This window comes from Lutra lutra, chromosome 9 (assembly GCF_902655055.1).
Source record: "Lutra lutra chromosome 9, mLutLut1.2, whole genome shotgun sequence".
Taxonomy (NCBI): Eukaryota; Metazoa; Chordata; class Mammalia; order Carnivora; family Mustelidae; genus Lutra; species Lutra lutra.
In genome coordinates this window covers 75,165,232-75,192,059 of record NC_062286.1, presented here as the reverse complement: position 1 = coordinate 75,192,059, position 26,828 = coordinate 75,165,232, and the positions used below count along the sequence as shown (strand labels likewise).

The 26,828-nt window shown below is 39.0% G+C and overlaps 1 protein-coding gene across 5 annotated transcripts in view; it reads right to left on the bottom strand.

Moving 5' to 3' along the window:
• The window catches only part of MGAT4A (alpha-1,3-mannosyl-glycoprotein 4-beta-N-acetylglucosaminyltransferase A), a 155,842-nt gene that overhangs the window by 12,350 nt on the left and 116,664 nt on the right, over positions 1-26,828 (bottom strand). For all 5 annotated transcript variants that reach the window (XM_047745042.1, XM_047745040.1, XM_047745041.1 and 2 more), the window contains exons 6-14: positions 24,884-24,930; positions 23,122-23,235; positions 21,184-21,259; positions 13,244-13,358; positions 11,990-12,120; positions 8,435-8,542; positions 8,111-8,304; positions 3,194-3,272; positions 2,402-2,468 (exon numbers count right to left, since the gene is read on the bottom strand). In XM_047745042.1, coding sequence (XP_047600998.1) covers positions 2,402-2,468; positions 3,194-3,272; positions 8,111-8,304; positions 8,435-8,542; positions 11,990-12,120; positions 13,244-13,358; positions 21,184-21,259; positions 23,122-23,235; positions 24,884-24,930 — 931 coding nt within the window. The remainder of the gene's footprint in view (positions 1-2,401; positions 2,469-3,193; positions 3,273-8,110; positions 8,305-8,434; positions 8,543-11,989; positions 12,121-13,243; positions 13,359-21,183; positions 21,260-23,121; positions 23,236-24,883; positions 24,931-26,828) is intronic.

Here is a 26,828-nt window from a genome sequence, read left to right as displayed (position 1 = left end):
GGACAGAAAAGAGCAGGGGAAACTGAAATTTATGCTTTCAGATATGCATTTGGTACCACGTGCCTGTACCAGCTTCCCGAACAAGAAATTTAATTTTTGTTCTTGACCCAATGAACTGGTAGGTCCACACTGAGAGACAGGAAAGAAGGGGGAAAGGAAGGAGGAGCTTACTGGAGAGTGACTAGAACTCCCAATTCCTGGTACTGGCCGAGACTTGCAGGGTCATGCCCTGTGGGGCTCCCCCTCCTACCGCACCCTGACCGCACACCAGTCTGTCCTTCCAGTGTTTCTCTGACAGAGCTCTTTGCCTCACAACTGGGACTGACTAGAAAGTGTCGAGAATAGAGCTCCAGTCTCACTGAGCTCAGGCAGTGTGGGGAACGCAGTGGGTCAGGTGTCTAAGGCCACAGACTCTTCATGTTCTTACTCAGATTCAGATTTTCATGAGTAATGTCTCTCCATCTGCTCTATTTTTTTGAAAATAATTTTCACCAGGTACGGCTGTTCCACTATGAGGAAGGTCTGCGAAGCTATTCCACTAAGGCATACTTAAGGGAGTGGAATTGTTTCATACTCAGTTGAAAGAAATCAGTTGCTCCTTGTTTCTGATGCACCTTTTCGTTATACAAGGTCCTAGGCTGGCTGATTTACACATTCTCTTCTGTTCTAAACATGTTTGAGCTGCCGTCTTAGATGGTCATTATCTTCAAGTTACTACTGATGGTCAATTTCCTATGCTTTCCTAATCTAGAACACAATAGTCTCAGAAACTAAATAATGGACAAGTAATAGGGTTAATAAATGTCTTAGATATGCAACCAACTTTTTGTACATTTCTAGACGTAACCCAAATATGAAAATAATGAAACTCATCTATCCACCAAAACTACACAAAAACTAGGGTTATCACACAAACCTTGTAGCAGAAACCATGACACCAGATGTGAAAACTCTCAAGACAGTTTTCTGATTGTACCTATCCTATTCACCTACAGTGTAAATTTACCAATATTCTCTTCTGCCTACCACTAAGAAAAGCATTACTTTTAAGAAAAAGAAAATACATTCTCATTCACTGAGTTAACACCTACCCAGCAACAGACTGTATGTTAACTTGCAAGAGACGGCCAAGAGCCATCGCCGCCTGCCTTCCCGTCAAGTGCGCAGGACCGCACTGTGACAGGTCACCTCGCTGTGACAGGGAACCGCCCTGTGACATGGCAAGGCCACACAGTAAAGCGCACGCAGTGTGTTAGGAAGAGCAGACAAGAGGGGCAGCTGCAGTGTTTAACAGAAAATGAGAAAGCATTCATTAGGAGAAATATCAGGTGGAGAAAATGGCCAGAGGCACAGCTGCACATGAGCGCAAGGAGCATGAGAGGAACAAGAGACTCAGGACAAGGGAAACTGAGAATCAAAGGAAACATGATGTGAAAGTGGATGGAAGCTAAGGAATGTGATCATGGAAAGGCGTTAAGATCTCTCCCCAGGCTAACATCGTGGTAAGAGGGACGCTTTAGAAAGGCAACTGCTGGGGTTCTGGGCAAAGCGAGCAGAAGGACGCAGGGAGTGGCAGTCCTTCTCCGGCCCAGACCCAGAGGCAGAGGCCTGAGCACTAGCCCAGGGCAGGTGACTCGGCATTCCCAGATGGACATATTTTATGCTAACGGACAGTACAAAGTGGGGTGTGTGTTCAGGGTGTCTCCCAAGATTGGGCTTAGGCAACCAGGTGAATAGTGACAGCAAAAACTATGGTGACCGAAAGGTACGACCCTGGCACAGATGCTCAGAGCAAATGGCTGTGTGGCCCTGTCAGAAAGCATCCCAGGGGGCGCCCCGGCGTCTGCCTTCGGCTCAGGTCATGATCTCAGGGTCCTGGGATGGAGCCCCGCATGGGGCTCCCTGCTCTGCAGGTGGCCTGCTTCTCCCTTATCCCCACCCCCTCTGCTTTGGTGCTCGCTCTTTCTCTCTCTCAAATAAATAAAATCCTTAAAGAGAGAGAGAGAGAAAGCATCTCAGTACAGACCTGAAGCTCAGGAAGGAGGCAGGGGCTAAAAGCACAGAGCTTCTGGCACACGGACGTTGCTGGGACCTTGCAAGTAGCTACCATCGCCCGGTCAGAGAGGGCAGGAGGCAGCTGAAGGCAGAGGATCTAGCAGTGACTATCAACCACGAAACAGCAGGTGGGGAGATAAAGAGGAACCAGCAAATGAACCTCTGATCTGAAATCCTGGTTGGGTCAAGACAATTAAAGTATGAAACATGAGAACACACACAACTTGGGAGGACATTGGTAACTATAACCCTAAAGTGCTTAACATCCGACGAGAAGTTATAATTACTTAGGAGTTAGTCCAGAAAAGTCAAGGACATTCTACTAGGTTAAAGTAGGAGGTATTACCTATTCTGAAATAACCATCTTCTAATCGTTTGTCTTTGGTTTCTTTGCTTATTTCCAAACCTTCACTCTAAAATAGAACAAAAAACATTAACTTTGCAAATTATTACTTCTATTTACAACAGATCTAATATATCTTAATAAACACAAAAGTGATGTTTGTGGCTCAGCTATTTCTAAAAAAGAAAAATGTCATCTCAGTCTTGAATCTTAAAAAGTTTATCAATACAAATATTCTTTTTTTTATAATATCTGAATCTATGTATCTTTCTAGATTGGTTAGAAAATTTAAATATATAAATATAAATAAATACAGATGATACATTGATTAGAACATTTAAATTTTAATTAATTTAAATTTAAACCAATTTAATAGGGTACTATTTTTTTTCATTAAAAATAAAAAACCGTGTTAACCTGAAAGAAAACTAAGCACTACTTAAAGACCAGTAAAATTAATTTTGTGTATTAAACAACAGGCATTAAAACCACATGGCATTTTGGGACTCAAAATATAAACACCAGTTAAGCATTAAAGTAAAATGATGATTCACTTATTTTCCTAGTAGGAACTTCCAAGTTATTTTCCAACAGGAAACAAAATGGAGGCTCTATGAATAAGACAGATGGGACAATACACTAAGTGTTCCATATTTCAAAAAAAAAATTAATATTGCTCGTCACAAAGGCCCTGCAAACGAGAGAATTTTCTTTCACCTCATCAGTAAGGATAACCTCAAACCAAGTCTCCTAGTCTTAGTTCTGAAGAAGAATTAGGGGAAGAAACAGGCATACCTTTAAAGGCAAAACTTCCACAGTTGTGTTGAGCAGGATATCTCCTGGATGTTCTTGGTTGCCGCTGTGGAACAAGTAACTGAAAAGACAAACATAAAAGTATGAGTCAGACTAGACTTGACGAAGATTCAGGAAGACCGCCTCACCTCACAGTGAGCTTTCCCAGCAGGGCTCGGGGTGAGCGGGGACTGCACCAGGGCTCGTAGCGAGGCACGTTACTGTTCCGAATAGTTGCAGGGAACCGAAAAACCCAAGGATGCAACCCCGAGGGGATGTGTTAATTCCTTCCATTGGAAGGGGCATGTGTGGTGCTTGACGTAATAATGTATTTAACAGACTTTAAGAAAAAAAGTTTTAGGCTGCGGTTCACACTGTTTTAAACGTACACTACTATCGAAGAGTAATCGAAGCTGCAGCACCTACAAAATACTACTGTATCTTGTGCCCGAGTAAATTTTCACCAGGCCCGCCATGAGCCATGGCAAGTTCAAAGACTAGCTTTATCCAATGCAAATAATTTCAGTATTAGGAGCCTGAGAGTAAATTAACCAATTCCAAATATCTAAATAATTCCACTTATCACTATGAACAAACATCTCAATAGCAACTATGATCAATCTAAAATACTCCCTGGGTATGAGGATAATGTCCTCAGGTTCTGACACCCTGAAAACCAGTGTGTGTGTAAGTGTATGTGGGGAAAGGAGGGAGGGAGGGCGGGTGTAAAACCCAGATAGGGCATGCAAAGCATATCTAAATCTAAACTGAAAACTTAAGTTTAGGGGCGCCTGGGTGGCTTAGTCTGTTAAGCGGCTGCCTTCAGTTCAGGTCATGATCCCAGGGTCCAGAGATCGAGTCCCCACACCAGGCTCCTTGCTCAGGGGGGAGCCTGCTTCTCCTCCTCTCCCTCCCTACCTCTCTGCCCACTTGCACTTGCTCTCTCCCTGTCCAATCAATGAATAAAATCTTTAAAAAAAAGAAAAGAAAAGATAGACAACAACTTTAATTAAGTTAAACGGTTAAAAGTTTAGATTTAGAAAGACCTGGATCCAAATCCTAGGTCTCTCATTTAGAGAATTCTCACCTTTAGCAAGTTACATTAGCTTCCTGAGCCTGAGTTTCTTCCAAAAGCACAGAGATTCTCACCCACCTCATGGGACTGTAGCAAGTTTATGAGTTTATGAGAACTGACAAAATACCCTGCCTATTCAAAGTACTGCAAGGAGCAGTGACAGAAAGCTAACGGTACAGTATGGTACTGGTGGGCAGAAATCATCTGGGATGAAGACCGGATTTTCCAGTGTTACAGAGGGAAGGGCACCCTCGGCTCCCTCTAGGCTACGCCAAAGATTAATTCCAATGTTTTCAGATGAGAGACACCTTTTTTAGAAAGACATCTTTGACTTGAAATGCTACCTGCTATAACTATGGGCCACTCATGACCTCAGCTACAGACCAATACAAAACAGAGGAAGCTACTTTTAAGAAAGGAATGATGGACAGAATTTGCCGTTCAGACAGACTGATTCAGAGGTGTTTACTATGAGATTACAGCGGAAGAGTCAGTATGATCTACAAAGTTTAATATCAGAAGAAGTAAATGATGGTATAGCCGACAGTGGGGAGAATGTGCAACTATTAAAATGTTTACAAGGGGCGCCTGGGTGGCTCACTGGGTTGGGCCCCTCCACTTCGGCTCGGGTTGTGGTCTCAAAGTCCTGGGATCAAGTCCCACATCAGGCTCTCTGCTCGACAGGGAGCTTGCTTCCCCCTTCCTCTCTGCCGGCCTCTCTGCCTACTTGTAATCTCTCTCTGTGTCAAATAAATAAATAAAAATATCTTTAAAAAAAGGTATTAAAAATGTTTATGGATCATTTATGACAAATTATGATAGAAAATATAAGACATAAAATTACATACAGACCATAATGGCTTTCAGAGTAGAAAGTGCCAATATGATCACAATGGTGTCTACGGGGTTGTGATGTTTTTCCCTCATTTTTTCGTATTTTAAAATTTTTATGTAATCAAAACATATCATAATATGTGGTCAGAAAATATTTTCCCTACCACTTAATTTCTGTACTGATAAATACAACTTCTGCTTTACCACCCCCCCAGCAAGTCCATTATTGTGCAAGTCAAAAGTGATTCCTTTTCCCTATTCTGGCGGGGGTGGGGGGCGGTCTCTCCATGAACTGTGAGAAAATTCAGATATACTCTCATTTTAAAAGAACTGTGTTTTACTTAGAAATGGCTCCTCAGTGGGATCATATACTTTATAGAAGTTTATTGTAAATACATTTGTTAACAAATCTGATCTCCAATACAGGAGTTCTTTAGCAGATTCTTTGCTGGCACAATTTTAACTTGTTAAAAATAAACCAACAGAAATGGTCTGAGACTATTCTGATTTATGGAGGTGAAAAAATTGTTTCTAATTGTATGATGACTCTTTGTTTAGAAGTCTCTGAGTATAGCTGACCCACAATGCTACATTAGCTTCAGGTGTACAACACAGTGATCCGCCATCTCTGTGTGAGTCTGAGCTCACCACAAGGGCGGCTGCCATCTGTCACTGTACAGGGCTGCTACACTGTCACTCACTGTATTCCCTATGCTGTGCCTTTTACGCCAGCAACTTACTCATTCCATCACTGGAAGCCTGTAGCTCCCTCTCCCCTTCACCATTTTGCCCAACCCCCCAACTCCCCTCCCCTTCTGGCCACCAGTTTGTTTTCTGTATTCACAGGTCTGAGTCTGCTTTTTGTTTACTTGTGGGTTGTTTTCTTTAAGATTCCTGAGTGGAATTATGTGGTATGTGTCTTTCTCAGGCTGACTTACTTCACTTAGCTTAATACCCTCTAGGTCCATCCACATTGTCACAAAAGGCAGGATCTCATCCTTTGTGTGGCATATTCCCTCATGGGTATACATACCACAATCTCCTTATCTTACCTGTTTTTCTACTGAGAACACTTGGGATGCTTCCCTATCATGGCTACTGTTAATCATGCTGCAATAAACTTTTTGAAGTGGTGTCTTCCTTTCCTTTGCTAAGTACCCAGTAGTGGAATCACTGCATTATACTGTACTTCCATTTTTAATTTTTTTTTTTAAAGATTTTATTTATTTATTTGTCAGAGAGAGCGAGGGAGAGAGAGCGAGCACAGGCAGACAGAATGGCAGGCAGAGGCAGAGGGAGAAGCAGGCTCCCCGACGAGCAAGGAGCCCGATGCGGGACTCGATCCCAGGACGCCGGGATCATGACCTGAGCCGAAGGCAGCTGCTTAACCAACTGAGCCACCCAGGCGTCCCCCATTTTTAATTTTTTAAGGAACCTCCATATTGTTTCCCATAGTGGTTGCACCAATTTACATTCCCACCAACAGTGCACAAGGGGCCCCCTTGCCCCACGCCCCTGCCAATACTTGTTCGTTCTTGTCATTCTGATTTTAGCCATTCTGACTGGTATAAGGAGACAGCTCGTTGTTTTGACTTGCCTCTCCCTGATGCCTATTGATGCTGAGCATCCTTTCATCCATCTGTTGGGCATCTATATGTCATCTCTAGAAAAATGTGTCTTCAGGTCCTCTGCTCCATTTTTTAATCAAATCATTTGCTTTTTTGGTATTGGGTTGTATAAGTTCTTTACATATTTTGGATATTAACCCCATTTCAGATGTTTATGATGACATCTTTTTTTTCAATGTAGGCTCCACACCCAGCACGGACCCCAACACAGGGCCTAAACCCCTGACTCTAAGATCAAGACCTGAGCTGAGATCAGGAGTCAGACGCTCAACCAACTGAGCTGCCCAAATGCCCCTATGATGACTCTTTTAAGTGTGGTAAATACTACTTCAAAGTGCTGAATATCATACTATCTAGTATAAAAATGAACATTAAATTTAACAACAAAATATTATATACTCATAAATGTGAAATATTACTCCAAAGTATTTTTAGGTTTTTCCAGGGATAGTCCCATTGCCCAAAACACAGTTTTTTATTTTTAATAAACATACAATGTATTATTAGCCCCAGGGGTACAGATCTGTGAATCGCCAGGTTTACACACTTCACAGCACTCACCATATTGCCCAAAACATTTTTACACACTTAAATTCCTCTTTAGAATAAGTTTAGAGTAATAAAATAAAATCAATAACACGATAACTACGCACTATTTCTGAAAACCTTAAGTAGAATTATTCCAAATGAGTTTTGGTGGGTTCTAACAACAGGACACACCTCACACAAGTACACGTGATACAATGTCCCCCAGGCTACAGAATTATATTCCATTTGGGGATTATATTTAAGTGTACCACAGATGGTTTATAGTCTGGGGAATACACCCCAAACTGAAGAAAGGTTGGGGGAAATCATGACTGTTAGAAAACAGGCAGAAAAGAGTCCTAAATTCTGTTAAATGAACATAAATTCTGAAAAACATAAAAGGGTTATAAATTCTTCCACTGTGGTCTAAAAGCAAGCCAGCATTTGTAAAATCACTGACTAGGGATGGTCACAGTCTGTCAAAAGTATCATTTCACCCAATTTGCTAGGTAACTGACTAGCTCTCAGTCAAACCTGAGGGATATTCGAGAATAAGGACATGAAAACTAATCTATATTTTAAGGAAGAGTTCTGCCTGAAAGTACTAAAATACTATACTAAATATTTGTTCAACGATACCAAGAATTTACCAAACATGGTAGGAGCTGATGTCCTATCTAAAAACAACACACCCATTTTACTACTGAGTTGTAGGAAAGTATTTTACCATCTAACACTTGGGACCCACCGTCTCCTCACATCAGTCATACACATAAAAAAAAAAAAATCCATCGTAAATCACACTAAGAAGAGGTGTAAAATTTTAAGACCAAATAGATTTCAATAGTCACCAACCTTTCTACATTGACTGGCTTATCAAATTTGAACAAGATGTAGTCTCCGGCTACTGGGGTTATAGCCCAGAAGAAATCCTCCCCCATGTAAGTTTTCTCCAGTGTATGTCCTTGGTAGACCTTCAAAGAAGTAGATATCTCTGCAGGTGGGTTTACATGGATTTTAAGAATTAATGGTTTCATGTAATCTTTATCCTAAGAGGAGAAACACATACGCTGTTAAACATCATATAGCTTATTTATACTTAAGAAGAAGAATAATCAGTGGCTAAACACTAAATAACAAACTGTATATGCATGAGGAAAATAAAATTACATCACCAACCGTGAGTTTCTGTATTTTTCCTGATAGAGAAGAATGCAGACCAACATGTTGGAAAAGCGAAGGTCTGAAGCGAATTCGTAGATTTGCTTTCTGTCTATCACAATGTTTCTAAATATTAAAAAAAAAATCATGTCAGTGTCACATTACAAAATGAAATCTTGTCCTCATCAGAAAAGCCACAAGTCCTTTTATTTTCTTTTTCCTTTTTTTAGAGACACAGTAGGGGTCAGGGAGGGGCAGAAGGAGAGGTAGAGAGAGAGTTGTAAGTAGGCTCCACATCCAGCATGGAGCCTGAGACGTAGGCCTTCATCTCATAACCCTGAGATCATGACCTGAGTTGAAACCAAGAGTTGTACACTCGACCAATTGGGCTACCCAGGTGCCCCTTTCAAAAGTCCTTTTCAAGAATATTGAAAAGAAAATCCAACTTATCTCATAATTCCAAATCACAATTCTTAGGGTCCTTTTTAACACATTGAGATTTGCTACTTACTAGATAAACAGATTTAATATGAAAAAAATTTAAAATAAGCACAGCTAAGAGAAGAGTTCAGGATTTAATTTCAACCATCTTCAGGATACGTCAAAATGTCCATTCGACTTTTAAAATTAAAATGCTCACACTATAACCTAGAGGTTTGGTTCAAATATATAGAATGTCTTTAATTGGATGACATAACAAAGGATTTGCACATAATAAAAGGCATATTTTGTTGCATCAAAGTTGTCTGAAAATGCAAGGCAACAGCTTGACCATAAGCATTCAGTTGGTCTTCTGCAGTATTTTATCTCCTATAGGGTTAGGTTCTAAAATGAGTCTGGGAGGTGAGAATCTCTGATAGTAGAAATTAAAACCATTTAAATCCTCTATAAATTTTAGCACACAGCCCTTTGGCCAGTTTGATCAATCTTTTCTGTCACCGCTCCTTAGGTATTTCAAGTTCCACAGTTCAACTCAGCACAGTTACAGGACAACTTGTGTTTCCATGTGAAGTGCCTCCAGGTCCAGACTTCAGATTACAACCTGTCCTCATGCTTGGTCCGGGTGTGGGAAACCCAGAATGCCATCAGGGCGCCCCCTGTGGGTTAACTCGGTACTTGACGACAGCCTCAGCTGTGCTGTCAGGCTTTTATCAACTCTTCTCATTTTCAGTGACTTTTACAAGTTCTGGACGAAGAATGTACTTTTATTTGTAAGACATTTCCACTTGGAAAGGCCTCCAATAGTTTCCTGGGTACAAAAATGCTTAATTTTTCTCAAGAGGTTTTACTTCATTACTGTTATTACTAACACTACAGTAGAGGTAATAGAACATATTCTATTTACACAAAATTCAACTACTCAAATGGAAGGTGAGGGAAAGGAAGGGAGGAAGAGTAAAGGAGAAGAGCAAGGGGGAAGGGGGAAGAGAGGGTGGGGAAGGGAGGGGAAGAAGAGAATGACCAGTGTCCGAGACTGAGCCTTCTCAACAGGCGATGGACTCACTGGTGCCTGAAGAGTCCAAGTGGGTTGATAAACCTGTTGAATTTTCCAGCCCAGTGTCAAAGAGCTACTGTTCTGGAGGCTGCCAGCATGTGGAGACAGTTTCCCCGACATCCTAGCGGAAGCAACTGAAGAATTACAGGCCACAGAAAAACATGGCCTAAGGAGCAGTGACAGAAAAGATTGATCAAACTGGCCAAAGGGCTGTGTGCTAAACTTTATAAAGGATTTAAATGGTTTTCATTTCTACTATCAGAGATTCTCACCTCCCAGACTCATTTAGAAGCTAACCCTATAGGAGATGAAATACTGCAGAGGACCAATTGAATGCAAGTATACCGTAGGAGTGAAATGATCACCTGAATTTTCCTATGTCCTACGATAAAAATGCCTGTAAATCACAAAGAAAATACAGGTCAGGACTTACATCATAAAAGTTGTTCAAATCAATTTATATGTTCAATCATTGTTGTAAAGTAGCTACTTTGCTATTTGGTTCTGTTCCATGATTTGCCCTAAGAAAGTGGTTTAAGAACAAACAAACAGACAAAAAAGAATGTAACAATAGCTTACAAACACCAGAAGGCAGTGTCCTAAAAACTAAGTGGCAGGTAGGATGATCAAACTATTCTAGATAATAAGGTCATGAAGTCAAATTAAAGGTTTGTTAGAATGAATATTAAGTCATCCCTGTAAAGACACATTCCCATAACAAAGACTTCCTGTTACTACATGTCAAAAATCACTTATTTTGGGGGCGCCTGGGTGGCTCAGTCAGTTAAGCGCCTGCCTTCAGCTTACGTCATGATCCCAGAGTCCTGGGATCCAGTCCCGAATCAGGTTCTCTGCTCCTCAGGAGCCTGCTTCTCCCTCTGCCTCTCTCTCTCTCTCTCTCATGAATAAATAATTAAAAAAGAAAATGACTTATTTTTAAGAATGTGTATTCACATTTATGCTTACATCAAAAAAAGAATTTTTTTTCCAGAGGTACAATTCAAATTGGACAAGGAAAACATAGCTAATTACTTTTTATAACAAGATTCCTATGGAAATAACATGACAAGACAAAAATCATCATTGACTCATTTACCTGCTACCATCACCCCAAAGGTCAGCATATGAACACTGGTATCTTGCAAGTAATATACTAAAAAGTGCTTTTTGACTTGCCACTGCTTTGGTATAAAATATCACTGCTATTTTATTTCTTATTTCCAGATGTGCTGGGCCCGATATTGTCCCCAAAGTATTTGAGAAAAGAAAAATGACAGAGTATGAAGAAAGCTGAGGACAGATAGGAGAACATATATAGCCCACAGTAATGAAATACCAGAGCCTAATGACACCGCGAACACTTATCAGCAACCTGAAGAAAGGTGGATTTCCCTGATTTAAGGGATTTTCCACTGTTATTTAAAAGTCCCTCTAATTTAGGGATTTTCTGTCAGTTCAAGAAAGCAAGCAAGCACTTCAAATGTCATTGCTTTCATTCAGCTATCTGGCTTCTTGAAAGTCACTTTCACAAGACAGAGAAAAGAAGCCTCTTCCCCTGGTAGAAGGTAGGGGAGGGACAATAAAGTATCCCTCAAACTGAGAAAGCACGGTTTTATTCAGGGTAACTGATGCTGTAGGGTGTGTTACGGGGGAGGGGTGGAATTGGGTGGGGTGAGGATCCAACTATGCAGTGATTCTCTACAAGATCTGGACCTTAGTCCACAGGTTTTATAGAGCAAGAGGACACACTGTAGTGAGCAAGGACCCTGGAGTGAGATCAAAGGGTTTGCAGGCACTTAACTGACAGCTAGCCCTTAATTAGATCTCATAGTGCCACCTGGGTGTCAGGAAGGGGAAAGACTCTTATCTCCAACAGATACAGGGGAGACCAGAACAAACCTCTCTCCAACCTAGCCTAAGGTGGCATTTCTAAACTATGTTGTATATTAATCATCACGAGCCCTGAGCACGTGCCCCCAGGAGTGGTCATGGAATGAACACGAACAAAATGATAGGCCTAAGATGGAAGTCATGTTTGTCAGCACTCCTATATCTACCCTAATAAGAAATCAACTTACTGCGTCTTTTTCAGGGTTGCAGACTTTGACCCACAGTATATGGTCTAAGAGCCAATCAATGGGTTTCTCCTTATAGAACATAAATATGAATTCCACGATCAGAGTGAGGTCTGGTGCTTGAAACATTTTACCTGAAAAAAAAAAAAAAAAAAAAACACATTCTCAGTCAACAGCTGTTATGAAGAAACCAAGCAACAAAATGGCTTAAATAAGTGAGATTAACAACAAATATATAAAAGCTTGTGCTTTCAAACAGAAGTCATGAAGAATAACTTCCCCACTTGTCTTGTCAAAAGCAAACAAACTTGCTTTAGCTAAACATTCTGAGTTGTCGCCTGGGGATAAACAGATCTACTGAACTCCTGACTTTCTCCATTACAAAATCTATCATTCAGCTACCAGCTCAAAGGATTCAAGAACCAAGTCAGAGACTTTTCCTTCATGTCTTATTAAAATTCCTCCCATTAAAAAAAAAAAAAAAAAAAGGACATTTAGGTTCTTTTAGGTTTAGGTTAAAAAAAAAATTTAACCAAATCAGTAACTGCAGAAAAACAAGGTTTCCTAATTCTGTCTGCAATGCAACTTTCACAAGTAAAGATGTTTTTTGATTCTTAAGTTTTGAGATAAACAGCCAACAAGGTCAAAGGCCCAGCCTCTAATACTTAAAGTTTTAAAGTACTACAGGAAGTGAAATGTTATTCTCTAAGTGTTTTTCTAAAACCTGTAAACTTCTTGCAATTCTTCAGCTTTCAATATGTTCTTTTTAATTACAGAATTTAGGGATTTTAGTGGAAAAGAAATATTTTAAATGAGCACCTTAATTAGTCTATGAAAGCAACAAATGAATACAAATTAATCCCTGAACAAGAACTTCAAGGACTACATCAAACACCAGGAATTCATACTAGAAAACATTTAGTGTAGCATTCTTTTTAAAAGAACCCCCATCCTACTAGAGCTCTGGGCACTAAAAGAGCGACTAGAGGGGTCAGAGAAGAAATCAGATATGCTCGGGACCATGGCTGGTCCTGTGTGTGTACTCCACAGTAAATACTGCAATCTCAGAAGTATCCAAATATTATTTTGGGTTGACTTTCATCATTTCATATGCAGAAGTTTACCTAAAATTCAATTTCCTCAAAAGCAATCCATTTCCGGGGGAAAAAAGACAATTTTAAGGTAAAAGAAATTAGTTTAAGATTCCAAGAGTCACAGTTATTTCTGAAAAGTAGCTAAATCTGACAGTATTCTTACCAATGAAGCCCAGCTGGGAGAACTCGAGTATCATCCATTCTTCAGAAGAAAGTTGAAGTGCAAAATTTTTTATAGTGTTGAAGTAATTTTGTTTGACAATAATATCATCTTCAAGCTAAAGAAAGTTGATCAGATTAATATATCAGAGATGAAAAGATTCAGATAAAAGGACATTCTTTATTATAAGAAAATTTAAGCATACTTCATAATGCAAATCAAAAAATGGTCAAAAATGATGAAAATATAAAAATAAAATTTTTTGAAAGAAAATGAGGAAAACAAAAGGAAGAGGCACACAGCAAGTCACCTGAACCACTCCCTTACTGTGGGAAATCAGTCCACTCCATGAATACCCTTTTTTGGTCCTTTCATAGTGCCCAACACGATTTCACACTACCCTTTTTACTTTTCAAAGGAAAAGAATTTTTATAAGCCTTTAAATTTTTTAAAAATTTTTACATAATACATGTACTAAGTCAAAAAGCCAGTAGCTTTCCTTCTCTGCCCTCCAGCCTGCCAGCTGTGGTAACCAATGTTAAAAGTTCGGTGGGTGGGCGCCTGGGTGGCTCAGTTGGTTAAGCAACTGCCTTCAGTTCAGGTCATGATTCCAGAGTCCCGGGATCGAGTCCCTCTTCAGACTCCCAGCTCCACAGGGAGTCTGCTTCTCCCTCTGACGTCTCCCCTCTCATGCTCTCTCTCTCTCAAATGGATAAATAAAATCTTTAAAAAACAAAAAAATTTCCTCCTCTCTCTCTACCTGCCTCTCTGCTTGCTTGTGATCTCTGTCAAATAAATAAATAAAATAAAATAAATTTTTTAAAAAAGTTGGGTGGGCATCCATTTGATGCCTTCTATAGGGCCACACAGCACAAAAAGACCCATCTGTACTCAGGTTCCCATTCCCATTTACATTTCTGTAAATAAGGGATCTCACTACCACACTGTCTTCTTTTCCTCTTACTATATCACGAATATCTTTCCAGGCTAATAAATATTTAGTAGATGCTTAATATTCCATGATATCAACTTTCAACAATTCAGTTGACTCTTCCCTCACTGAACACATACATCCAGCTTGCTTCTCATTTCTTGTCAATGCAAACAATGATGCGATAAACCTGTTTATATTTACGTGTCAGTGCTTTTCATTTCTGCAGGACAGATTCCGGAAAGTTCACTTTTGAAATTTTAAAAGCTATTTTTAGGGGCCCCTGGGTGGCTGAGCTGGTTAAGTGTCTGACTCTAATTTCAGCTCAGGTCACAGTCTCAGGATTACGAGATAGAGCCCCGCATCAGGCTGTGCTGGGTGGGGGGAGTCTGTTTGAGAGTCTCCCTCCCCCTTCCTCTGCCCCTCTCCTTGCTCTCTCTCCCTCTCTCTAAAATAAATATCCTGTTAAGTAATATAAACAAATAAATGATATCTTCAAGATACTTAAGAAACCGTGGCAATTCAGAGTGCCAGTTAACCTCCTATGCTCTGCCGGCACACGTGTTATTTATGCTTGGAATTTTTACCAATTTAACTGGGAGCTGACAAAGATCAGGGACTAAGTACATGCATAAGACTTCCTCCCCAGGATCTCCTCTCATAAAATTTCCAAGTCACAAGGTGATTTTAATACCCTAAAAATTTTTTTCCTGTTCTTAATTTCCTGTTCTCACTTCTAGTTACCTGGGCTAAGCAATTTTCACTTATTTTTATACGTAAATTTTTTTCATGTATTTAAATCCTACAAGCTTTCTTTGTTTTACCCTGTGAAGAAACAGTAGGAGTATTTGGAAAGACAGGACATGGGCCCCACCAAATATTTTACTGAGCCTTCTATTGTGTACTAACCCTAGAGAATACACTGGCTAAAACATGTTCTATGCCTCCAGAGCTTTAGGGAAGCTGGAGGGAAAACTAGACAAAGCACAGAACCACACTGACACCTTACTTTCCTCTGAAAGAAGAGGGGCCCACGCTCAAACCCAAACACTGTCTTCACCCAAAGCCAAGATGATCCCTAGTATCAGGCAGCGACAAACTTTTCCGATAGGTAACTTCAAAAAACAAGATGGGGGCTAATTACATGCACAGAGATGTAGATGAAATAGTCAAAGGCCTATTTAAAAGTTGGTACACTCATTCTGGTTGCCAACTCACATTTTACATTCAATTAGGAAAACTGCTTTGTTCCACTCTCACGTCTCATCGAACAACTTCACTTTTACTTCTGGGCTCTCTATTCTGTTCCATTGGTCCATGTGTCTGTCTGTGAGCTTGAACCATAATGTTTTCATTCCTACGCTTTCCGGTCTCAGGTAGCTTGAAGTCTGGGATTGTGGTACCTCCAGCTTTGCCGTTTTTTCTCAAGGCTGCTTTGGCTACTCGGTGTCTTTTGTGGGTCCATGCAAATTTTAGTATTATTTGTTCGAGTTCTGGGGGAAACGCTGTTGGTATTTGATAGGGGTTGCACTGTAGGTTGCATTGGGCTGTATGGACACTCTAACAATACTAACTCCTCCGCTCCATGAGCATGGAATATCTTTCCATTTGTTTGTACCATCTTTAAGTTCTTTCATCACCGTCTTAGTTTTCAGACGACATGTTTTCGTCTCCTTGGTTAGAGTTTAACCTTAGGTATTTTATTCTTTTTTGGTGCAAATGGAAGCCGACTATTTTAATTCCTTCTCCTGCTACTTTGTTATTAGTGTACAGAAATCCAACAGATTTCTGTATATAAGCAACTTCACTTTTTAAAAAACTTGGTAACGGTAGATTCCTATGTGGCTCTAAGACAACATATAGAGATCCCTAATACCTTTCACCCAGTTTTCCCCAATCTAACATCCTCTAGTGTAACTGCACTACACTTAACTGACCGTATAATTGACTGATCTTATTAAATTTCAACAGTCTTATAGCATTCAGGTGTGTTAGGGGTGTGTGTGTGCGTGTGTATTTAGTTCCATGTAATTTTCAGAGAGACAACAATTCCATCACGAGCATTCTTCTGCTACTGCTACTCCTTAGATCGACAGCCACCTCCTCCCTTCCGCACTTTCAGCATCCAGTAACCAACAGCCTGTTCTCATTTCCACAATCCTGTGATTTCAAAAATGCCATACAAATAGAATCGTACAGTACGTAAGCTTTCAAGATTGGATTTTAAAGTCCCCACGGTTCCCTCACACAAACTGTTGTGTGTATCCACAGTTCGTTTCTTTTCATTATTCCATGTCTGTGGTAGAGATGTGTCACCTGAATAACATCTGGCTTATTTCCAGGTTTTGGTTAGCACAAATAAAGCTGCTATGAACCCTTAGGTACAGGATTTTTAGGAACATATGTGCTTCTATGACATAGGTATTTTGGCATGGCAAGAGCAATCTTGAACTAAAATCTTACAACTCACTAGTGATCACTAGTTCACAGAGGGAAGATAAAAAACAAGATGTAAAATACTGTTTTTATAACATGCAAATGTGCTATCAGAAACCAAGCATTATATATTAGAATATTATATATGGAAGACTTTATATATTACATTTTGGCTTAAATTTTTTTTTTTTTTAAGTACAAAGAGAAATTAAAAAAAAAAAAAAAAACTAGGGGTGCCTGGGTGGCTCAGTCTGTTAAGGGTCTGCCTTCTGCTCAGGCATGATCTCAGGTCCTAGGATGGAGCCCCGCATTGGGCTCCCTGCTCAGAGGGCAGTCCACTTCTCCTTCTCCTGCCACACACCCTGCCCCACCCCATGCTCACTCTCTCAAATACATAAAATCTTAAAAAAAGAAAGAAAGAGAGAGAGAGAGAAAGAGAGAGAGAAAGAAAGAAAGAAGAAAGAAAGAGAAAAAAAACTAAGGGTGGTTATCCATAAGGAAGGGAGAAAACAGAGTGATGGGAATGAAAGTGAGACTTCTGTATATCTTAGTTTATGCAATTCTGACTTTGGAATTTTTTTTTAATTACTAAAAAGGATAAAAATTCCTAAAAACTGAATATGAAATGAAACAATTAAACCAAGTTTCATATCAATTTGGCAGCATAGTCAAAGAGTATAAAGAATTTCTTCCAGTGGCTTTCAAACACAGAATTTTTACTATATATCCGTATTAGGATATAGTCTAAGGAGGGAAAAAAAGGACAAAGAAAATTTAAATAGCATTCAGCAGTCTAAGAGTTAGTAGTGATACTGGTATGACTATTTTGAAACTATTTCAGACATACTGTAGAATAAAAGAATTATGTTAATAGGATAATGTTATTAAAAACCAAGACTTTTAATGTTATTAAAAACAAAGCCCTAAAATCTTCATTAGACTTGGGGCTATCAACATGAGCTTGTAGTTTCTTCCTAAGAAATACAATACTCTTTTCTTTGCTAAAAGGCCTAGAAGCAAAGACATCTTAAGAGCAATGAGCATCTCATGCACCCAGACTGTGGTCCTAAATACTATTTGCTCCTACAAAGAACAAGACTCCTTGAGAGAAATGACTGATTCTAGGACATGTGCAAATCTTGTGCCAATCAGCAAAGAAGTGATCAAAGATTGCTGGACTTACGTGGAAGGAATCTAAGAACCAATTTTTTTTTTTAGATGTTATTTATTTGACAGAGAGATATTGCGAGAGAGACAAAGCACAAGGAAGGGGGGTGGCAGGCAGAAGGAGAAACAGGACCCCTGCTGAGCAGGGAGGCCGATGTACTCTGGGATCATGACCTGAGCTGAAGGCAGACGCCTAACCAACTGAGCCACCCAGGCGTCCCGTGAGCCAAAGTGAAGAGATTCCCACTGGTTTCTGATGTACCAATTGTAAATAATGATTGCAAGGATTGAGGCAAATCAAATCTATTTTAAAAATCCATGAGTTCACAATAATATTTTTTAATGACCACCACTGGAGATTTCTCAGATACCAACTTTAGAAGAATTAATGAAAAGAAAGAATAGGCATTAATTCTGCCTTTCCTTAGTGAACTGTTTTTTAAGGTAACCAGACAGACAAGGAGGGAAAGTTCTTTACATAAGAACTCAGCTTCTAAGAACATTGCAAGTTACAGAATTAGAAAATTATCACTTGGCCACCTCTAAGGAAATGACTTATCTGGGGAAAAATGATCAATGATTTCAGAAATCACAGGGGGAGTGGCTGCTGGGGGAGCTTTACATAGAGGAGAGATGAGGCTGGCCACCAAGCCCACTGATTAATGTCAGCATCAAAACAGCCGGGACAACCGCACGAAATGGGCATTGTGACACGATTCGGTAGGAAACACCCAACAGCATTCTAGAAGACACTCTTCAATTCCAAGTCAGCTGTGATACAGCACTTTACCAAAGTGTGAGATTCTGTGACAGGAAACTTCATTCCAAGCCATAAACATAACATTAGAACAGGTGGCCTTTTTTTTTTTCTCCTTTAGGAATATGCCTGTGCTGACCATAGAGTTGGCTGCCTTTTTAAAAGCACTCTCTCAAAGTCCTGGGTAGGCTACATCCCAGCAGACGCAACACGAAGACACGCACCTAGCATAATTATCAAGTCTGTACTAAATCCCTTTGCTTCCTTCACACTAATTCTCCCCCATTTTGCTGGGTGAACTCTATCCTTCACAAATAGTTAAAACCAGTATTAAACTGAGGACTTTTCAGGCTAATCTGTTTTTCCCACTTTGTAGCTCAAAATGAACTCAATGAGAGAATTCTATATAATATGAAATCGTGAAGACTTCAATACGAAGCAACTCCTTTTTGGAGGCATAATTTTTGAGAAAATTAGGCAATTACAGGGATGTTCACTGGATTCATCTGTGACACAACTAAAGAGTTGGGAACAATCTCAATGACCAAGAATAAGGTCATTATGATATCTGAATAATGATACTTCAATAAGTGATTAAAAAGTATTCCTACCTGTAATCACTGGCTTGTTAAGGTGTCTACCATAAGTGAAACAACAGTACAACAGGCTGTGAGACAGCAGGTACAGTATGATCTTGTTCTTGCAAAAAAGAGTTGTATTAAATGAGTAAGTATGTGTAAAGCCTAAGTTGGAAAGAAAAATGTACGACGTGTGAAGTGTGTCTTAAGTGTCAGTTCATAGCTACTGTGGTTCTAACACCACATATACACACCCTGCTTAACCAAAGTTTTCTTTATCCTTTTTTTTTTTTTTTTTTTTTTTTTTAAAGATTTTAAGAGAGAATGGGAGAGGAAGCACAAGCTCGCAGAGCAGCAGGCGGGGGAGAATCAGACTCCCAACTGAGCAAGGAGCCCAACATGGGACTCTATCCCAGGACTCTGGGATCATGACCTGAGTCGAAGGCAGATGCTTAACGGACTGAGCCACCCAGGCACCCCTGCCTTATCCTCTTTCTTCACCCTATCCTTTTGTTAATTTCCTAAATGCTTACTTTTTCTATACTCCACGTACACACACACACACAAAAGCTTTAAGAGTCTCTGAATTCTATGGTTAGAGATAAATTTAAAACCCATTTTAAAAGCAACGTAACTACACTTTTAAATGCGCTCCATAAAGTTCTTGACCATCATGTAAATATACAGAGGCCCTAGAACAAACAGCAAGATTCAACTACAATAATATGGGGCACATGAAATAAAATGTTTTGAAGCTATTATCTTAAAATTAAAATAAGACTTCTCTAAGGCATTTAAAGGATACTATGTTTTTATACTCCCAACTCTTGTACACACAATGTTATATTCTGACCCTATCATCATTAACATTTCCCAAACTGAGAACCAAGAAAGGGTGCCTGCACATTTGAATGCACATGGCCCAAGATAAAATGTCCAAGGAGACAAAGTCTGTGCTCCATAAGACTGCCCTACCACGGAAAAGCAGGCTTCTCTTTCTTTCCTTCCCTCTCAAACCCCTGCCAGCAGCTGCAAAACCATTTACTTCCTTTCTGATTCAGGGACCCAGAGCCTCTTCTTGCAACTCTCATCAAAACCTCCTTTCAGGGAAAGATCTAATAAACTTTTTATACTAAAAAAACAAACAAACAAACAGAAAGTAACTGACAGGCTTAGTGTGCTTCGCCACTCAGGGGTATCTGCATTTTGAACAAGGAATAAAGATGAAATAAAGATGAAATTCCAACTGTAAAATTTAAGCTTAAGTCACTTAGGAGAATGAGATTTGGAAGAAACAAGAACCTCCTGCAATTATTTAAGTTGTTGCCTACCTGGCTAACTTAAAAGCCGTATCATGACAGACTTAGTCTCTGAGCCACGCTGCTAAAAGCTGGACCATTACAGCTAAACGTCAGTTTTACTATCTTCAATATAAATGTTCATGTATTGTACCATTAAAAAAAAGAAGAAGAAGAAAGAAAACTGTATTACTGTAAGACCAACAAAAAAACTATCAGAAAATCCGAGTTCCTGGGTGGCTCAGTTGTTAAGTGTCTGCCTTTGGCTCAGGTCATGATCCCAGGGTCCTGGGATGGAGCCCCACTTTGGACTCCCTGCTCAGTGTTCCCACTCTCCCTGCTTGAGTTCCCTCTCCCACTGTCTCTCTGTCAACTAAATAAATAAATTAATCTTTAAAAAAAAAAAACCTATAAAAAAATCCTTCTTTAAAGTTTGCCAAGTAATTAAACCTTAGCTCTTTTACAGGGGAGAGAGGGAGAATGAGAGCAAAGATGGAGGGATAGGAGAAGAGGAAAGAGATGAGTGACCTGCCCACCATCACACCATTAAGTGGAAAGCTAGTGTTTGTGCTAAACCAGAGAATGGAACAGCAGAGCCCACATTATCAGTGACTGTGACTGTGACAAACCCTTCTGCTCTCTGATAATACTGTTATAATCTTATACATCTTAGAAGGCTTACACTTTCAAAACTTCCTGTTTTAATGAACATATACTCTGGATATTACTTTTTCCTTACAAGTGTGAAAAAACATTACAGGACAAACCATACTTACCTGAATGTAATATATTCCCTTTTCCTGAGCATACATCATTAGAAAACAATAATCTAGGTTTTGCTTTGTTCTCCATCTAAAATAAAAATTTTCAGAAATGAGTTTGGAATCAGACTCAAATTTAGCAAAATAAGATTCAATGTAAATATTTTATAATGCCTACTACATGTTATACTTTATAATATATATACATTGCATGCACACAGTAGACAATATATACAAAATATCTGTCGACCCACAGATACCTGTGTATCTATATATGTACACATAGGATACACCCATGTAGGAGAGCATGAAAGAGAATTCACTTTTCTCTAACGAAACTTTTATCAAAACACTAATCGTCAAGATGTCCTGAGGAAAAAAGGAGTCTAATGTCAAGTAAATTTGCAAATCATATATATCCCCCTTCTGGAGACATATTCATATATCACAGGCACGGAAACATCCAACAGTAAACAGATTTGTTGAATAAAAAAACTTTTCAGTCTATTATTTTCCAAACTCCTTCAACTGAAGGCCCTTTTTTCAAATGTAATTATCTTAGTGTTTCTGGGAAATGGTGCTTCAAGAACTATACTTTGAGGATCACTGCTTTGCATGAAGGCAGAAATTAATAAAATATTGTACTGAATGCTTAAAAAACCCAAAACACATTAAAGTTTACATTATTAAGTCCTTTCAGGGAATTCCTAGTAACCTGCAGAAACAGACTAATGCTGAATAAGAGAAGTAGTTGTAAAAACAAGTTAAAAAACAAAAAACAAACAAAAAAAGGGTTTGAATCATACAAAGTAAACTTCTCCAGAATATACCCTGGAAGTCGTTCTGAATTTAAAGAGACCACCTAGAATTTACCAGAACCATTCCCAAATTTTTTAGAACTAAAATATTTCTTGAGAGACAACTGATTAGAGGGTTATATCCATCTTTCAGACAAATTAACAACTCAAGAAATATAATCTCTTCCCAAAACATGATTTTTTCCTTTTTTCTGATGACATAAAATTCAAAACTAATGTTAGTATCTCTTAGATTACATTGTTTTTAATAACAATACAATAAAAGTTTTCAGTCCTTCAATTTTAGAGATTTAGAGACAAATCTGGGGGCACCTGGGTGGCTCAGTGGGTTAAGCCTCTGCCTTCAGCTCTAGGTCATGATCTCAGGGTTCTGGGATCGAGCCCCGAATCGGGCTCTCTGCTCGGCAGGAAGCCTGCTTCCTCCTCTCTCTCTCTGCCTGCCTCTCTGCCTACTGTGATCTCTATCTGTCAAATAAATAAATAAAGTCTTAAAAAAATTAAAAAACAAAAACAAAAACAAAAAAACCCCCTCATCTTTAGAGACAAATCTGGTTGACTGGATTTTTATATTATTACAATATAATTCTGCAAAACAGTAATATTGTTTTTATCACTTCCACTGAATCAGTACTCATTTACTTTGCATACAGATGTTAGGTTTCTATCTGAACTAGCTTTTGCATTATTCTGAATATATCTTAAGTCATAACCCACAGAACAGCAGTTATAAAAGTCATAGAATGGAGTGGCTGGGAGGTTCCGTGATTAAGTATCTGCCCTCAGCTCAGGTCATCATCCTGGGTTCCTGGGATTGAGTCCCTGCATCAGGCTCCCTGCTCAGTGGGGAGCCTGCTTCTCCCTGTCCCTCTGCCACTCCCCACAACTTGTGTGTGCACATACTCTCTCTCTCTCTCAAATAAATAAAATCTTAAAAAAAAAAGTTATTGCACAGAGCAAATTCAACCTCTCGTTATAAATTGCATATTTTCCAATCAAATAACCAAAAATGCATTAGCTCTCACAAATTAGCTGAGTCGTAAAATGTATTACATTCCAGTAAATACTTATTACATGGTAAACATTTATTCCATATCATACTCACAAGAGTGAGGGATCTTAAACAACACAGGCTCACCTTACTCTTTCTTTGGAGTCTCCAAATGTCTCCTTTAAGTTTGTCAGGTCAGGATAATAGCTTTCAGGAGGGGATATTATTTCCACCAAGCCAGAACTGATTTCTTTAGAAAATCTGTGATAAGAAAGATTAGCTGAGTTATTTAAGCTCTGTGGGATTTTATCTATCTTAATGCTCAACTTAGTGTGCTTAACATAAAATACATCAGTGAGGTATACTGTTAGGGTCACTGTGTGCTCATGGAAGTAGCTCATCATCGATTTTACTTGCCAGAAAATATGAATTTTTCGAATAAAACAAAGGGTTTTTTTTTTAAATAATGCTTTAAAAACAGTGTAAAAAATGCTACTATCCCTAGAGAAGCATAGAAAGCCTAAGCCAACTGCATGTATTATATTCCTAAAAGGTATCAGAATTTTAAAAAATCAAAATGAAGGTATCACAGACAATAGAGAATTGAAGAAAAACAAACTAATGAATGTGTGTGTGTCTGTCTCATACATGGAGCAACGTCTGGAGGAATCCGGTTGTCCTAACTGTGGGCTGTACTACTGACCTTAGCGACAGACATCAAGGAGGGTGCTCAGTACCCTGGACACATACGAGGGTCCTCACGACAAAGAATTATCTCGCCTCCCGTGTCAATAATGCCAAGGTTGAGAAAACCCGTGATCAAGCTTTTGTGATCAGCTTGACTAACTCAAGTGTATTCCTTCCACGTTTGCATTTCCCTCATTTAGTTTTTGCAAATCTCCACAAAATCCTTGTGCAACTACCCGCATTTACACAAATGCAGTTCATGCTTCGTCATACTTTTTTCTGGGCTTGGTGTTCCTACACACTGAGGAAGAAGAGAAATGACAAAAATCACAGCATAAACCCCAAAGACCTGACCATGTGGCCAAGGGGAGGAAGGGCCAATAATGAGTGCCCCGCTCCTGTATTTGAGGAATCTATACTAAATTCTGTTTATATAAAGGGCTGCCAAGAAATGGAGCACTTGAAGGAAAAACAACCAGTGCACAATTTAGTTCTGCACTCTTCATAGGTTTTTAAAAAGTTTCTGGTTCCAGCATTTTGATAGACAAGGTAAGAATCGCAGTATTTTAAATCTAGGGCCGACAAATAATTGTTGCTTCCTTTTGGCTTTTTAAGTAAAAGATACATCTTTAGGGCAAAAATAGGTAAAAGTCAGTGAAGAAACCCATATCATGACGAGTTTTTATGGTATCACTATTAAACTATGAAGGCAGTGTTACAAAAACTAATACCAGAAACTTACTAAGCTTTCCCCGTTAGCTGCTAAGTGCTCGCTCACAGTAAACTGTTACTCAGTCTTCGCAGAATAGAACAGATTTAGCCATAGTTCAGCACTGAGGTTTGGAACTACTACAACTACAACAAGCTACAACCACTACAAGACTATCCACCCTGATAGCAGAATGGTTTTTTTTGGTCAACTGAGGGTGGAAGACATAAGTAATCTTGTATAATCCTCTCTATGGTCTTTAAGATCAATAATTCATTGACAGAGTTACATACGTATGGCATTCAAATCTTTTCTATACTGAAATACACCAATTCGTCCATGATCAGAAAACCGTATATCCACCTACTTTATGACAACGTAAAAGACCAATGATATTGACCCAATGAACACTAAACACAGAGAAATGAACTATAAAAGAGGCATTTTCTTTTAGCAAAAAGCCAGTAAGTAACAGTAACTAAAATATTATCATTTTCATAATTAAGAACTTACTCTTTCTCCAAGTTGGCTACAACACTGTGTACATAATCACTATCTGTCTGGGAAAAGAAAAAAAAATTACACATACATCACTGTTTTTAAATTTTTAACTTTTAATACTGAATTCAAATAAATAATTACAACATTAAAGGAAAGCATGGCATCTAATTTTGAGACATGGATTTGCATTTCTGTATTCTATTTTATTGCACTACAATATATCACGGAGTACTTACTAATACAATAAACAGAGGTCAGTTTTTATTACGTTCAGTGGTCTCTGATTCAGTAGAAAAAATGGTACAGAAACTATTTTTGCTTCTTCTGAAACACCCAAACTATAAGCAGTGAGTTAATCACAGATGCACCACGCTATAGAGAAAGATTTCTCCACTTACAATCCTAAAACCTAGGTTCAAGATCTGTCTCCGTAGCTACTTGGCCTGTATTAAGTGAAAGTAAGTCACTTTCATGAGCCCTCCTTTCCTATCCTATTAAAAAAAAAAAAAAAAAAAAAAAGGCAGGAGGAAAAAACACCTTAGAGACTATGACACTTAATGCTAAAACCACTAATAAAAAGCTGTTGTTGTCTATATTCTTATTATCATCATTATTATTAGGCTGATAATGAGAACCCAAGTCAAAAGCACTTTACCCGGAGTTAGAAATAAATGCTTATCAGACCTGTGTATTTTAAAATTATATACAAACAGGGGTGCCTGGATGGTTCAGCTGGTTAAACCTCTTGATTTTGGCTCAGGTCACAATTTCAGGGTCCTGGAATCAAGCTCTGCTTTGGGCTCTGTGCTGGGTGTGGAGCCTGCTTAGAATTCCCTGTCTCCCTCTCCTTCTGCCCCTCCCCACCACTTGTGCAGTCTATCTCAATCAATCACTCAATCAATAAATTATATACAAATAGAGATCTAATACTCCCTACCAATTTTAAATACATTCTCAGATTATATTAAAATGCTCAACTGTCAAAGGAATCAATGACCCATAAAATATGATCTAGGGTATAGAGACTGCCAAACACTTAATACTGGAGAAAAACAAACGGAAAAAAAAGATTAAGCTTAACCCTGGAAATTACAAAACTTTTAAGCTATAAAAAGTTGGTATAAAGGGTTTTCTGGAAAAGTATTTTACCTTTAATTTCTGTTAACTGAAAGTGATTTCTATTTTTATTATTAAACTTAAAGATTGAGGAGTGAGGCAGTAACACCACATCCTTCAAACTCTTAACAGCTACGGAGATAAAATGGGCACATAACTCAAACCCCTCCGTATTCTTCCCACATAAACCCAAACATTAGTCAGTGATCTCTCTTTTAATAAATTATTCACAGACATGTGTAACCAGTGAGTATCTTACCACTCATCAGCTCTAATTTTGGAGAATATGATAAGAATTGGTTTAGACAAATTTTAATGTTTAAGCAACAACCTGATATGCAATATGACAAGCATTTATGAAGGGCCACTGATTTGCCGAGCCAAGGGAAAAGGAATACAGAGATGAACAAGACCGGTTCCCTCTCCCCAACAGGCTATTCAAGAGGTGGGCTAAGATGAGTGGACGCAAGTGCAGATTTATTGTGTAACACGTAATAAAAAGTATGGAACTCAAGTGAACCATATCTAATATCTAATTACACGGAATCCTTATTTTGCATGCTAACTGACATAACTTGCAAAAGATTTGCTTAAATGCCTGCTAACTGGTGTCACTTTTCTACAAGAGAATCCATCCTTTCTGGTACCAGCTAAGGAAACCGTGCTGGGAAGCCTCTGAAGAAAGCTCTTGCCCACCTGACCTCTAGAGGGCCGGCCAGCCGGGCTTCTTCTCCACAGGGCCGCTCCCTGCCTCTTCCCTGTAAAGGAAACCATCTACATTGCACAGTACATTGCGCAGTAAAGGAAACCACTTACAGAAAAGGAACACAATGAAAAGGCA